This window comes from Condylostylus longicornis, unplaced genomic scaffold (assembly GCF_029603195.1).
Source record: "Condylostylus longicornis isolate FDR11 unplaced genomic scaffold, ASM2960319v2 ptg000002l, whole genome shotgun sequence".
NCBI classification, from domain to species: domain Eukaryota; kingdom Metazoa; phylum Arthropoda; class Insecta; order Diptera; family Dolichopodidae; genus Condylostylus; species Condylostylus longicornis.
Window position 1 is genome coordinate 674,994 of NW_026577971.1, and position 15,568 is coordinate 690,561.

A 15,568-nucleotide genomic window follows, 5' to 3' on the forward strand; every position below is an offset into this window, starting at 1 on the left:
AAATTATAAAATAGGTATGCACATAATACATATACTTTTTTTCTAAAATATGTTTTATAAATTTCAATTTTGGTATGTAATTACAATTACAGAATTTAATTTAACATATTGTGCACAAAATAAATTAATATTGATATATATACGTTACATGAAAATTGTAACAAATATTTAATGTGAATGAACTTTGACATAAAGAAAAATATCTGTCAGCCGTGAAAAGAACTCATAAAAATTTAGCATTTTTCTGGTTGAAAGAATTTTGTCACTACACTATCAAAAATTCTAAAGCAGTTCGAAAATTATTAATGAAACAATTTTAAAATAAAATCCAAATAAATCTTTATCGTCGTTGAGGTAATTTCTATAAAAAAGAATTGCTTCACGTATTCACTCTTACTCATTAACATTTTTGAATTTTTATTGAAAGGTGATTTTTTAAATGTTTATTTTTCAATTTTTGGCAATTCACCGTCATTCTTTCAAGTTCAAAATTTAATCCATCGAATGAATTACCTGAAACTTAGTTGCAGCCAGCATTTTAATAAAATGATGTTTAATAAATATGTGACGATTTATACTTATAGATTAAATTAAACATTATAAACTAAATATTTCAATTATATTTAAAAATCACCCTTTATTTAAGTGAAGAAATATAATTTCATACAAAATATCAAATTATGTATTTGTTTTCATTCTACGTCAGGAAAACGTTTACGATTCCTTTTAATTTTTGAAGTGTTATTGTTTGCAAAATGTTTATTGATTCTTCAGAACCAAAACTTAATTTTTATTTTACTGCGTAAAAACTCAATAGACTGCTATTATCATGTAGCTAAAAAATTGCTCAAAACATTTTAATACTATTTTTGGTATGACTAGCCAAAATCTTTATTCGTTTTTATATATATTATTTTTTGAAAGTGTATAAAAATGAGATTTTTTGTTAATATTGTTTTATTTTTGATTTTATTTGGTAATAAATTAAAATAAAATTATAATAAAAGGCATATTTTACTTCAATTTAATATTTTATTAGTGCAATTCTTTTTTGAGTTCACGGTTGTACGAATCTACACTTACACTTATGTATGTATGTATTACAAAAATATATAATATGCAATTTTATTTTCTTTATTTAAAATATAGCTACGGGAGAAAATAGCCATAAATAAAGTTTTTAGAAATTAAGACGTAAGTTAAAATAAGACATTAAATAAGATATTTTAGAAAGAACAAAATTGGAGATTGATTGTAAAACTATGTAGTTTGTAAGGTGTTTGTCGTACTATATTTGACAGTTATGTAATATTAAACGACATCATACATCAAAAGTCGAAATTAATTAAGAATCTGATTGAAGTGTCATGTTGTTGGGTGAAGAAAGTAAAAAATAATTTTTGTGATTTATTTTTATTTTAGTGAATAATTAAGAAAAAGAGGCACTTTTTATTAATAATTTTGGTTAAAGTATGATTTTGTTGAAAAAAATCTCATATAGAAAATAATATAAAGAATGAAATAAATATAATTATTCTATTTTGTAAACCCAAAATTTTGCTTGTAAGTTTTCCTAGTTTTATCAGCCTGTGTAATTGATATTTTGATTTTCTTTAAAATGTTTGGTATCCTATCTGTGATTAAAAATTAAACTGATTTTTAAAATGTACATTAGAAACCGATTAAATTTTTTTTACTAAATTTTGTACCCTATAGTTTTAAGTAGTGATTCCATTCGAATATTATCGCTTATGCACATTAAGTGTTATTTAACTTTCTAAATTCTTAAAAATATTCATTTCAAATATGCGGTGTTTTAAAGAGTTTAAACGTAAAAATATTAGTGAAGTGGAAAAATTTTATATTCTTTAATTTTTTTTGAAAAGTAAAGCATTTTTAAAATAATATGTTTCATAAAAATGAATCTCAAAACATATGTTTTGGGTTTTTCTGAAATTTTATTTTTTTTCTGTCCTATTTGGCATTTGGTAAACGTTAGTTTAAATGAAAGCTGTCATTTATTTTATATGTCAATGAAAACTACAAAACCACAACATGTCTAACGTTTTTGTATTTATGAAACAGCGCCACACAACCATAATGAGAAAATGTCAAAATTTAAGAAAGAAAACATTTTCTCGTTTTAATAGACTGTCAAATATATATTCGTTCGTTCTCTTTTTAACTTTAAAAAAAGCTGATTTTTTTTTTGATTCTTTTAACTTGGCAATCAGTCGGTCAGTTTTGTTTCCAAGTAAAATAAAAAAAAAAAAGAAAATTTCAATGAACAAAAAATTTGATCAAATTTTTTTAGTAAATAAATAAACGCAAAACAATATAAATTTTGAGAAAATAAATGGAAATTGTATAATGTTTTGTTTTCATATCTAAATTAATATATTTTTATAACAATAAATTTCAAAGTGTTAAATAAAAAAAAATATATAAGAATTTTTCTATATAAAGGAATAAAAATTTTCCTTAAAAAGTTTTTTTTTATTTTTTTTTTATTTAAAGTGCAATGTCATTTGATTCTCTATTCGTAGACAAAAAATTTTTCCTTATTTTTTGACAAATCTGTTTTTTTTTTTTATAAAATGGAAAATTTTTTCGATTTTGTAATGTTTTCAAGTTAGTAATTTTTTTTAGAGAAAATTTAGTATTTACTACATTGTACTTATACAGAAAAAAAAAAAGATTTTTGTTCCAAATACAAAAATTTTTATCAAAAATTTGTAAGAAGGAAAAAAAGGGGAAAAAATTTTATGACGAGACATCTAAATTCAGAAATGGTGTTGTAATTAAAATTTGGTACACAAAATTTAAGGAGAGAAAAAAGAAAATAAAGAAAAACCTTCCCCAAAAGTCACTTAAAATTTCTTTTTCAAAATTTACTGATTGCATTGAAAGAATTCTTTAAATAGATTTATTTATAATGTAAAAAATACGATAGGAACAAAAAATTAAATTAAGAAAAAGTTTATAATAAAAATAAATAAAAATTGAAGTCGACATTTTTTTTTGCGTTTGTTAAGGTTTGTAAACATTCTCAAGTTACCTATTAAATTTATTAAATTTAAATAAATATAATAATTCAAAAACTTCAATCAAAAATAAAAATTATAATTAAATTTTTATTTCAAATTTTCAAAATATTTAAAAAAAAAATTAATTTTCACGGTAAATATTTTATATTTCGAAAAAAAAAATAAATGGAATAGATAGGTTATGATATTTTTACCTACATATTCATATATTAATCATAAAAATGAATACATATAGGTTCATTAATTTCTAGTTTAATTTCTTTTTATTTTTCCGGTACCTATCTATGCGTACATTTTTAATTTAATGGTATTATTATATTGCATTTTTGTTGATTCCTATCGAAATTTATTTCTTCTAAAAAAAATTGTATTAATATATTATATTTAATATTTATTTTTAGGTTTTATATTTGTATTATCAAAAAGGAAAAGCATTCGGAAGTAATTTTTTTATATATTATATGTAAAGACAGAAAATTTTTTTCAAAAATCTTCAAAAAAATATAATATTCATATTTAAGAAGACAAGATATATAATACACAGCATTAAAATGAATATGAGAGGTCCAGCCCCTAAAAAGGATGGCAAAATGAGGATACGTGCTTTTCCGGTAAGCTAAAACGCAAAAACTAAATTTAAAAATATGGCTAGGTATATGTAAATAAATTTTTATATTTAATAAATAAAAACTGCATTTACTTTGTCATTGAGTGTTTCTAATAATTTTATTGGCTCTATATTTAAATGTCATACAAACCAATTTCTTTGTTTATGGAACATTTTATAAATAAAGAAATTTAGAAATATAAAGAATTTCAATAAAGAATAAAGCCTTTGATATTAATGGCTAGTTTTGTAGATTTTCTTTTGAATAATAAAACTATTTTTCGTTATTAATAATTTCTGAAAATATTTTCTATACCTATCTCAACTATATAAAATGAATGTATTTAAATAAAAATAATTTAGCTAAATACGTTTTAGAAAGAACAGAAAAGTATTGCAAGTTTATAATTTGCGCCCCATGTGGGCATTTAGATATAAAATTTTACATAAATTTTACCTAAATTTCTTCATAATTAATGTTCTTAAATAAATTGTGGATATGTAATTTTCCCAGCCTATTCGAAACTTGTAGTTATGTAAATAAAACATTGTTTATTATTATAATAGTATATTAATAGTTAATTTTATTTAATTTTATATTATGTACCATCTTAATTTGTTTGAATTTTTAGACCTCTATGGATGAAAAATATGTTGAAACGATTTGGGCATCATTGAAAAATGCAATACAAGAAATTCAAAAGAAAAACAATTCTGGTTTATCATTTGAAGAATTATATAGAAATGCTTATACAATGGTATTACATAAGCACGGAAATCGTTTATATGTTGGCTTACGTGAAGTTGTAACAGATCATTTAGTAAATAAAGTTAGACAAGATGTACTTGAGTCATTACGAAATAATTTTTTGCCAAAATTAAATCAAGCATGGAATGATCATCAAACTTCAATGGTTATGATACGTGACATATTAATGTATATGGATCGTGTATATGTTCAACAGCATGAAGTTGAAAATGTTTATAATTTGGGTTTAATAATATTTAAAGAACAAATAGTTAGACATAGACCAATACAGGAGCATTTACGTGAAACATTATTAGGTATGGTAATGGCTGAACGAAATGGAGAAGTTATCAATCATTTGGCAATTAAAAATGCATGTCAAATGCTTATGTCATTGGGTATTAATACAAGAACGGTATATGAAGAAGATTTTGAGCGACCTTTTTTAGCTCAATCGGCATCATTTTATAAAATAGAATCACAAAAATTTTTAGCGGAAAATAATGCCAGTGTTTATATTAAAAAAGTTGAGGTATGCATAAAAATATTTTTATCGAGATAAATTTTGAATTTTTTTTTAAATGTCATTTATATATTTATTAGTCACGAATTCAAGAAGAATCAGCTCGCGCTGCTCTCTATTTGGATAAGGACACAGAACCTCGTATAGTTAAGGTAGTTGAAGATGAATTAATTAAAAAACATATGCGTTCAATTGTTGAAATGGAGAATTCTGGTGTTGTCTATATGATAAAAAATTCGAAAACAGAGGATTTAGCATGTATGTATAAATTGTTTTCACGCTTGAAAGAGGATGGTTTAAAAACTATTGTTGATGCTGTATCGACATATTTACGTGAACAAGGAAAATTGTTAGTTAAAGAAGAAGAAAATGGTACAAATCCAATAACATTTGTACAAAACTTATTGGATTTAAAAGATCGTTTTGATCATTTTCTTTATCATTCGTTTAATAACGATAGGATATTTAAAAATATGATATCATCCGATTTTGAACATTTTCTTAATTTAAATAGCAAATCACCAGAATATTTGTCACTGTTCATTGATGACAAATTAAAGAAAGGTGGAAAAGGGGTGAGAATTTTTATGCTATCATATAAAGTTATTAAAATGATGAAAATTGTTTGTTTATCCTGTTTTTAATATTATATTTCTAATTACATTTAAAATTATAATGTTTTTCATTTTAGATGAGCGAACAAGAAATTGAGTTAATATTAGATAAAACAATGGTACTATTCAGATTTTTATTAGAAAAAGATGTATTTGAGCGGTATTATAAAACGCATCTGGCAAAACGGCTTCTATTAAATAAATCAGTCTCTGATGATTTTGAAAAGAACATGATATCTAAATTAAAGGTCTTCTTTGGTTTTGTATTTAAATTACAATACTTAATTAAAATTTTTATTTCAGACTGAATGCGGTTGTCAATTTACCTCAAAATTAGAAGGAATGTTTAAAGACATGTCAGTTTCAAATACAATCATGGAAGAATTTAAGAATTATATAAATACTCATAAAATGGCATTATCCGGTGTAGAACTAACTGTTAGAATATTAACCACAGGATTTTGGCCAACACAAGTAATATTTTTATTGTATTAATTTAAAAACGCTTGAGAATGTATTCTTATTTTTATTTATAGACAGCTACACCGAATTGTAATATACCATTGGCACCAAGAACAGCATTTGAAATATTTAAGAAATTTTATTTAGACAAACATTCAGGACGTCAATTGACTTTACAACCACAAATGGGTAAATTCTTATTTTAATTTATTACTATTGTGTATGAATTATTACTTATTTTTTAAATTTTACTCATCTTAGGGACAGCATATATTAATGCAGTATTTTATGGTACCTCAAAGGGTGAATTAGACAAAGAAAAAGATGGTCCAAGTAGCTCAAGTTGTACATCGGTAGGCAACGAATGTCCAACAACAACGAGGAAGCATGTGTTACAAACTTCAACTTATCAAGTAATTATTATTTTAAGAATAAAATGAAAATTCAGAATATAATTTATTTTAATTGCTTAATAACAGATGTGTGTTCTAATGTTATTTAATAATCGCGAACGTTTATCATATGATGAGATTCTACAGGAAACCGATATACCTGAACGTGAATTGATCAGAGCTTTACAATCACTGTCAATGGGTAAACCAGCTCAACGGTTATTGGTTAGAAATCCAAAAACAAAAGACATTGAGCCTACAAATGAATTTCATATTAATGATGCTTTTGTGTCTAAATTCCACAGGTACTTATAATATACATAATCAGCTTTAACATAAATTACAAAGATTGATCTGCTTTTTTTTTTCAAACTATTTCAACAGAGTAAAAATTCAAACTGTTGCTGCTAAAGGTGAATCGGAGCCTGAACGTAGAGAAACACGTGGTAAAGTTGATGAAGATCGTAAACATGAAATTGAGGCAGCAATTGTAAGAATAATGAAAGCAAGAAAGCGTATGACGGTAATATTTTATTATATTTAGATAAATAAATAACTTACTCGTATTTTAAAATTTACAGTTAGATAAATAAATAATTTAATTTAATTTTTATTTTAGCATAATTTGCTTGTATCTGATGTGACATCGCAATTAAAGTCTCGATTTTTACCATCCCCCGTGTTTATTAAAAAGCGAATAGAAGGCCTTATTGAAAGAGAATACCTAGCAAGAACGCCGGATGATAGAAAAGTTTATGTTTATTTGGCATAAAAATTTATTTTAGTTATATATATATATATATAATATCTATATAATTATATTTAATAACAAAAAAAAAAAAAAAAAACACTTTTTTTATCTTGTTTTTCTGAATTTGGCTGAATATTTTGCGCTTTCATGCTTGTATCTGTTAATTTTTCTGAATTAATCGTTTCAAAAAAAAAAACTAAAATAAAAGATCACAAAAAACGAATGATTTGGTTACATCAACTTTTTGCAAATATTATTGTTTTGCCAAAATTTTAGAAAACATTATGGAAGTTAACAAACTAGAAATACACATTTAATAGAATTATGCAAATCATTTCTTGCAAATTTCGTTAATAAAAAAAAAATTTTTTTTTCGTTTCGAAATAGCAAATAATTGAATTAATTAATATAATGAAAAACTGTTATAAGATTTTTTTTTTTTATTTTTCAAGTGAACAATTATTTATAGAAATATTCTGTGTTTTTATATTTATTCAAAATTAAAATAAAAAACATAATAAGAGAGAACAACATTCATTATTGTCCATAGGACAATTTAAAAAAGTCGTAACAAAGTGGATACGAAAAGATTATTAATAGAATAATGCGGATTCCATTCATGATAATTTTCAAATTTCCTTTCAAAGTAACTAGATCATTGTATCATAATTCAAAAAGATCATGTATATTAGTGCGTAACTAATTGTTATTTTCATAAGAATGTAAAGAATTATTCAAATGTTTTTTTTTTGTATTACATTCAAAGATAAAAAGAAAAATTTTAAAAATAGCTGAAAATCTTAATTCAAATTTTAAGATTTTTGAAACCTTTTTAATTTAATCAAACTAAATAACAAATTTAATTGTTCAAATGGGATGAAATCTACAATTAAAACAATGGGAATTAGAACAAAGACACAGTAAATGTATGCAATAAAAAAAAATTTTTAATTAAAAATAATGAACGAATAAAAAATAAATTCTTACTCTTTTTCGTTATTCAATTAAAAGAAAGAAAGAAATATGTGAGTACTATTAGACTTATTCTAATTAAAAATAATATTGATTTATAATTATTCCTTAAAATGATTATTAATAATTTTCGACTTTAAGATTTTAATAATGTAATTATAAATGATTTTTAGAAGAAAATAAAACATTTTAAAATTCATTAGAAAAAAATAATAAAAAAAAAAAAACAAAAACAAATTTATTTTCATGTAAATGTATTAACACATAAACAGAAGAAGAAAAAAACGTGAAATAAAAATAAAAAAACAAATTAAAAAAAAATTGTATAATATAAAAATGAAATATAAAAAATAAAAAAAAAAAACTTATATTTAACATAGATTTATTTAAAATATAAAATTAAAATGATCATATAAAAAAAATTGGTTTTTTTTTTTAAGATTTTCCGGATCATTTTTTTTTTAAGACGGTATTTTATTTTGGAATTTAAAAGAAAAATATAAGTAATCGCTTTCTTTCATTTTCTTTAATAGCAAAATGTGTTTGAAATTTCTCTGAATAGTACTCATTCCTTATATACTCACAATATCGACTTATAAATTAATAGTGATCCAAAATTGCATGCCAAATCGTTCAACCTTTTCTTATCTACTAGCAAAATACGTTTAAAATTTCAATAAAACGTTCTTGCCATAAAATTTCTCTACAGAAGTGTCGACAAAAACGATTCACATTACATTAAATTCTATAAACAATTCTTAATTAAATTCTATAAACAATATCTAAAGATGTAGGCGCATTTCTTGAACATTTCTAAATGCAAAAGCTATTTGAAAAATTTTTTAATGCTTAAGTATGCGAAAATTTTATTTGAAATAAAATATGTGCAGCTTAATGTAAGACTGTACCCGGGTTAGTTGCTTTGGTATCTAAATAATAAAAAAAAATGAATTTGAACAGAAAATGTAAGTTATGAAGCTTATTTTTTATGATTTCCAATAGGGTGAGGCGATACTGATGGGAATTCATTTATTTATTACGTCTTGTCTACCTAGATATTTGTTACATTTAATATGAAAAAAACCAACTATGTCTAAATTATTCGTGAAGATATAGATACCAAAGCTTATGTCAATGTGATATCTGTTAGTCATAAAATTCACCTATTAATTGCATTTTCAGTACTAAACAAAAATTTTCCGTAATCAGAAGTAGAAACAACTCTTTTTAAAACAATTTTCGTCACCTGAGATCTCGCTTGAAAAATTTACAACAAAAAACAGGAAGGACAGATTTGTTTTCTAACTATTTTCCTATAAGGAATCTGCTAAACTCCTCTACGAGAAGAAGTTGATCGTATAACAAATTTTAAAGAAATATTAATTTAGTCTCACTTGATTCATTTGGTTTCATTATAATTATTTCAAAAGTTTACAATTTACAAAATTTTTTGTCTGCACAATAAAAGTGCAGTATGACGTTTAATAAATTTAGACTAGACCTTTAAACTATTCAATATAAACTATTTTATAAATTTTTAAATATCACCTTGAGTAGTCTCCGAAACAAGGGCTGTAAATTGAGATCAAAAAAATATTTATTGCGCCTAAATATTTTATGATTTTTTAAAATCTCTTCAATTTTACTAGATGCATGTGAAATTACTCCATTTTTTTTAATATTTATTTTTCACTTATACAATACTCTTGTATAACCAATATAGTATGATATAAAAGACCTATAGGTATGCTTACATGTTTACTTGGTATAAATTAACTAAATTCGAATCTTATTCACCACTTAAATTATATGTAAACAATATACACACATTATACATCTAGAAGCTGTCGAATTTCTTTTTTTATTTTTTTATTATTAATACTTATAAAAAAAAAAAATTCTGATATAAATTCTTAAGAATTATGAACTCAAGGTAAATTTAAAATATCGTTTAACTTTTATACCCAACAAACATACATACATATATAGTACGATGCATGCATAAAATAGTGTAACGGAGAATATCCCGAGGGAAAAATTCCTATTGAAAAAAAAATGGTTATTTGGATAATGAACATAGATACTCGTATACGACGAGAAGTTTTTAAGGGTAAAAAATAAAAATAGAAAGGAAAAAATGTTTGGAAAAAGTAATAAATTTTTGTTTTTTTTTTGTCATACCGTTGACTTGTCACGGTATTTTTAAAACTGCTCCGATACCGCTAATATCATTTAAATTTTTACACTCGCGGTCCACATAATCTGTATTTATGCATATACATATTATGTGTATGCAAGTATTGCTTGATTTAGGCGGCAGGCAAATTCAGGCGGGAAGTATACACAAATATACTTATAATTTTTTATAAAAAAAAATTAATATTTTTAAGAGTGTATGGTTGAAAGAGAGAAATTTAAAAGAGGGGGGGGGGGGGGGGGGGAGAAGGAATTAGGAGGAAGAAGAATATACATAAGATTACTTTAAAAAATTGGTATGAGTTTTTTGACTATTTTATAAATTTTTGAATATTCATTTTAGTTAAATGAAATTTTTTAATGATATATTCACCATATAGAAAAAAAAAGAAACAAAAAATGAATTTATCCGAAACGAATTGAGCTTTTCTTCTTTTTCTTTTCGTTTTGAAGGAAAATTTTGTTCTATATGCTTGCCAGGATAATCGAAATGCGATGAGTTTTCTTAAGTTTATCTTTCTCTTTTTTTTTTCGGTTTTCTAAAAAAGCAACAAGAAAAAAAAGGCCATTAAAAATTTGCAAAGTGATTTAATTTTTGTATTATAGTTTTGTTTTCTTTTTGCATTTATAATTCTCCAGGTGGGGGAGGTGAGATATTATAAATGCTCTAGGCATCTGCAAATCTTTTAGAAAATTTTAATTGAATTTCTTATCAGCTGTGGAAATTTATATATATTTTTTTCTTCTTTTAATTTTTTCTTAAATTTCTTTATAGGATAATAAATTTTTAATTTTTTCTTTTTTATTCTTTTATACGAATTTTTAAAGTTGTATAACTGTTTTTTTTACTTAACTGCATTTTATTAAAATTTCATTTTCTATATTATGCACTTCATTATTGAAAATTTTGGGCTATAAAAAGTTAATAAGATTGTTAAAAGAGAAAAAAGAGAAAAATGTGTTTATATAAATGAAAAATTGAAAGAGGAGTGGGGGAGGCAGAGCGGGAGAAAAAGACTTTATTATATAATCAGTAAATTGATTTAGTGGTTTTTTTTTTAATGAAGTTCAAAATTTTCTTTTTAAGTTTTTATTATTAAATTAGTTTTTTAAGCTTATAATGAGAGAATAATTGGTAAATTATTTAGTGAAAAATTTTTATGTCAATTTATTTTAATATTTAAATGTGTTCTACAGAGTTTTTGTAGGTAAATTGTTAAATAATTATTTTAATAAATTTTCATAAATAATCCAATAGAAAAGTTGTTAAATTTTTGGTAATTTTTAAAAAAATATTTAAAAAAGTTTTTGTTATAATAAATCTTTTAATTATTTATGTATAAAGATTTACAGGCTGATCGTGTATCTCACTTTTTTACTCATCTTTTATTCACTTTCAAATCAGAATTCTTTAGTATTTTCTAATGGACATTTTACTTCAATAAAATTACTCATTTTTTCAATTAGATTTTTGCATCCACTTGCTTTCTCACTTTCAAAAATAAAGTGAATAGTTACTCACTTTTTTCTCACTTTCCGAGTAAAATGGCGAGATCAGGCCTTTAGTATGGATTTTTTTCTTATAAGAAAATTTGTATATAAATTAATTGAGAGAATAGGAACACAAAAAGCCGCATATACTAAAATTTTTTCGATTTCACTCATTTAATTTGAGTAATTTTTTAATAAAATTATATAATTTATTTATAGATATTTACGCCATAATTGAAGGTATGATTAATCAATTTCGTCAAAAAGTTCAAATAATCTAATAATAAAAAATTTATGTATGTCAAAGCTTATTTCGTGAATATTTTATAAACACATTAAAGAAAAGTAGTTCAGTTTATATACTTCAGGTTGCGGAAGTTTTTGGATCAACAGAAAGGAAGTACAAATTGATCTCTGTTTTTCTATAATGGTATTATTTAAGAGAAAAAACTAACCCATAAAAATCGACATTAAGTACTTGAATTAAAAGTGGATATAGAAAGCAATTTAACGAAGATGTGCTTTACGTCACTACTCTTACTAATTGTGTTATACTCCTGCACATTTGTATAACAGTTCTGTTAATATTTCTACTCCATATTTTTGGTAAATCATTCTATTTGCGATATTTTTGAAAAGTCCTTCTGATGCCTATATACAATTTGAGCAATAACATCGTACAATTGAAAATGAAAGATAATTTTTATTTGTTCAAGAGCTTATTTGTAGAGTGAGAGCGTAAAGAGGCGTAATTTCGAGTCAAAGCAATTTTTAATTTTCCTATATCAATCATACGAGTATAGATAATGAGTTTCAAATTTTTGTTAATTTTTTTCATTTTATTATACAATCAAAAATATTTTTTTTTTAAATATAATTGGAGACACTCGATATAAAATATTATATACATTTCTCATTAAATATACAAATATACAAATTGTGGTTATGTTATGAACACAAAATAACTAAGTGACTTTTTATATAGATATAAGTATATGTGTGCTTAAGCATTCTACAGCATACCACATCAAAACGCGATGTTAATTCGTTAAGAATACCAAATTATTATAATATTCTTACACCTACCGGCTTTTATACTTTACGTTTTTATTATTTATAACATGTTTGTACCATGGTTGTTTATATGGCTTTATATAAAAGTAAAATGTTATTTTCTCTTTTTTACGAAAAGAAAATAAATAGAGAGAAAAATAATTTTTTTAATATTTTAATAAATTTTTTTTATTTAAAGAAATTTTTACGGAGAAATTAAAATATTTAATAATGTAGACTAAAGCGCAAGACTCAACCATTTTAACATTTTGAGTTTTAATTTATGGGAAATGAAAGAAAAGAAGAATTACAGGGGAAAACCACGTGCTTTTAATAAAACGGACATGCCTTCTTTAACCATCGAAGAGTGTTATTAATTAAATTTGAGAGAATTAAAAATTTTATACATGCATATATGTAGGTATGTAATTTTTTATTTATATATTTAGGTCACTAGGTCAAAAAATTACAGTATAAATACCATTTTATTTGTCGAGGTGGTTTTAGCCTTTAGCTTTTGCATTGAGTTCGTGGTGTCTGGTATAAATGTGAATTAAAATAGCCAGTTGTTTATTGACGATTGGTAGATTATTTTTTTTTAAATAATCTATAATTTTTAAATATCTAAATAATCCCGAGATCAGAAAACATATAAGACATAGACAGATGGCCTTCTTTTAAAATTAAAATTTTTAAAAGTAAAATTAATTCTATAAAATTAAATTTGAAATAAAATATTATATTTTTTAAACGAGTTTCCAACTCTTTTGAAATCCTTGAAAATTGAGAATTATTCTGAGAGTGTAATGTGAAAATATTTTGTATTTTTTTTCTCTAAAATAATTGCTCTCTCGTATTCTCTCGATTACGATAAATATAAAAAAAAAGAATAATTGAAAACATTTTTGTTGTAATTTTATTTTGTTTCTGTTAAATGTTATGTTAATTGTTAACATTGTTGTCCGTTTATAAAGTTTGAGTTTAATTTTATGTTTATTATTTTTTTTTTGAATTTTTATATAGTTATAACTCATTTCACATGCATATTATTAAATAATTATTAAAATATTTTTAGATTTAAATAAAAGGAATAACAGTAGAAGTATTCTTCTTCATTTTATGACACTGTACAGGCTAATTGTAAAGAAATTTTCTAACAAATCGCCTTTTTTCCTATATGCAAGATTGTTTTATCTTTATACGACGGATTCTTTCTAAACTAAATTTTTTTATATATTTTCGAAATATTGGAGAGCCCCCAAATTTTAGGCTCGAGAGAATTAAGAGATCTCAATACAAGGAGATCTTTTCATTATCATTGTCGAGTGGGGACTCCATAATCTAAGAAGAGGTTGTGAAGCCCTCACTCGTAAGAGAAGGGATTCACTGGTGAACTAAGAACTCACTGCGGAAGATTTTAAGAATGACATCTAATGCAAGTATATAAAAATTTCAAATAATACAAAATTTTTAATTTTTCTGGTAAATTTCAAAAATTCTTAATAAAAAATTTTCTTTATATAAATTTTAATTATATTTAGGTTACCTATATATATATATACTCGTACCTTCATACATTTCTAATATTAAAGGCAATAAAATATGGAAAAATGTGAACACGTTTTAAGCCTTTATTATTTTTTCAAATAAAATATTTTCTCAATTTTTTTTCCAATTTAATGCAAATTTCTTGTTTAAATAATTTCGATTTTATTTCAATACATGCATGCATACATACATATATATAAATATTTATTTTTAGCAATTTTTTTTGGGTATTATTTTTTTTCTATATTTGTAAACAACCTAATAAAAGGATATTTATCATTTGTACTTGCTTAAATGTCCTTACAATATTAATAAACATTTCATTATATATGAATGTAATGTATGTATATATGTACATATATGTTATATAATATACAATTATGTATTTTTTATAAAATAAATTTATAGGCATCATGCCATTCAACAGGAATTTCTGTAAAATAAAAAAAATTCCAAAAAAAAAAATATTTAAGCTCGCCACTATCACATTAGAAATGTTATTGTTGTTGCTGCTGTTGTTTTTGTTAGCAATTATTTATTATAAAGAAAAGAAAAGTTCAAATATAGTTTGGTTGTATGTATTCAACTATTGGTACTTTATTTTTTGTTTATTGAAACCTATAAATTCCTAAAATAAAAATAAGAAAGCAAAAAAACAAGTAGAAAATTGTAAAAAAATATTTTTCTTCTTTTTCTTTTTTGTTTACGAACACAAATATTTTAATAGTTAATATTCAACAGTGCATAACTATAGTTACAAGTTGGCTATGTTTTACTATTAAGAAATTAAATATGCATGTGTTTATTTTTATGTATACCCTCTCTTATAATATCCTATAGTCAACAATATAGTATTTTCAATAATATTTAGAAAAAAAAAATGTTGTATTTTATAATTTATTATTAATATGTTCTCAAAAATAATTTTATATGTTAGGTAAAAATTTACAAATTTTAACACACGAATATTATACAAACTTACTGGATAGTGGACTCAGTATGGTAATAATACCATACTCACAAATTTTTTAACTTTGAATAATTTATGCCTTTATAGTTTTTTTGCTAATTATTTTAATTTCAGACTCAATTCTGTTTGAACTTGTGCTAAGATTATAATCAGGGTTCTCCTTGTCCAGAATAGTTTGGAACCATGTCCGATGT

General features: G+C 23.3%; 1 protein-coding gene across 4 annotated transcripts; it reads left to right on the top strand.

Annotated features, from left to right (window-relative positions):
* Window positions 1-1,389: 1,389 nt before the first annotated feature.
* On the top strand, window positions 1,390-8,299 carry LOC129605863 (cullin-3). Of its 4 annotated transcripts, none has more exons than XM_055515862.1 (11): window positions 1,390-1,563; window positions 3,449-3,658; window positions 4,287-4,934; window positions 5,006-5,500; window positions 5,617-5,787; window positions 5,843-6,013; window positions 6,076-6,190; window positions 6,263-6,414; window positions 6,481-6,698; window positions 6,778-6,916; window positions 7,013-8,297. In XM_055515862.1, exons 2-11 carry the CDS (start codon window positions 3,599-3,601, stop codon window positions 7,163-7,165), a joined length of 2,322 nt encoding a protein of 773 aa, XP_055371837.1. In that variant the 5' UTR covers window positions 1,390-1,563; window positions 3,449-3,598; the 3' UTR covers window positions 7,166-8,297. The 4 variants fall into 4 exon arrangements, with proteins under 4 accessions (XP_055371837.1, XP_055371831.1, XP_055371846.1 ...); XM_055515856.1 differs by lacking the exon at window positions 1,390-1,563 and adding an exon at window positions 2,385-3,035; XM_055515871.1 differs by lacking the exons at window positions 1,390-1,563; window positions 3,449-3,658 and adding an exon at window positions 3,928-4,045 and having other exon boundaries at window positions 7,013-8,298.
* The last annotated feature ends 7,269 nt before the right edge of the window (window positions 8,300-15,568 follow it).

Bases quoted from the DNA above. Each gene is read 5' to 3' on its own strand.
- LOC129605863 (XM_055515862.1), top strand. From the start codon at position 3,599: ATGAATATGAGAGGTCCAGCCCCTAAAAAGGATGGCAAAATGAGGATA. The intron at 6,191-6,262 runs GTAAATTCTTAT...TACTCATCTTAG, and splicing joins GACTTTACAACCACAAATGG to GGACAGCATATATTAATGCA. The intron at 6,699-6,777 runs GTACTTATAATA...CTATTTCAACAG, and splicing joins TTTGTGTCTAAATTCCACAG to AGTAAAAATTCAAACTGTTG.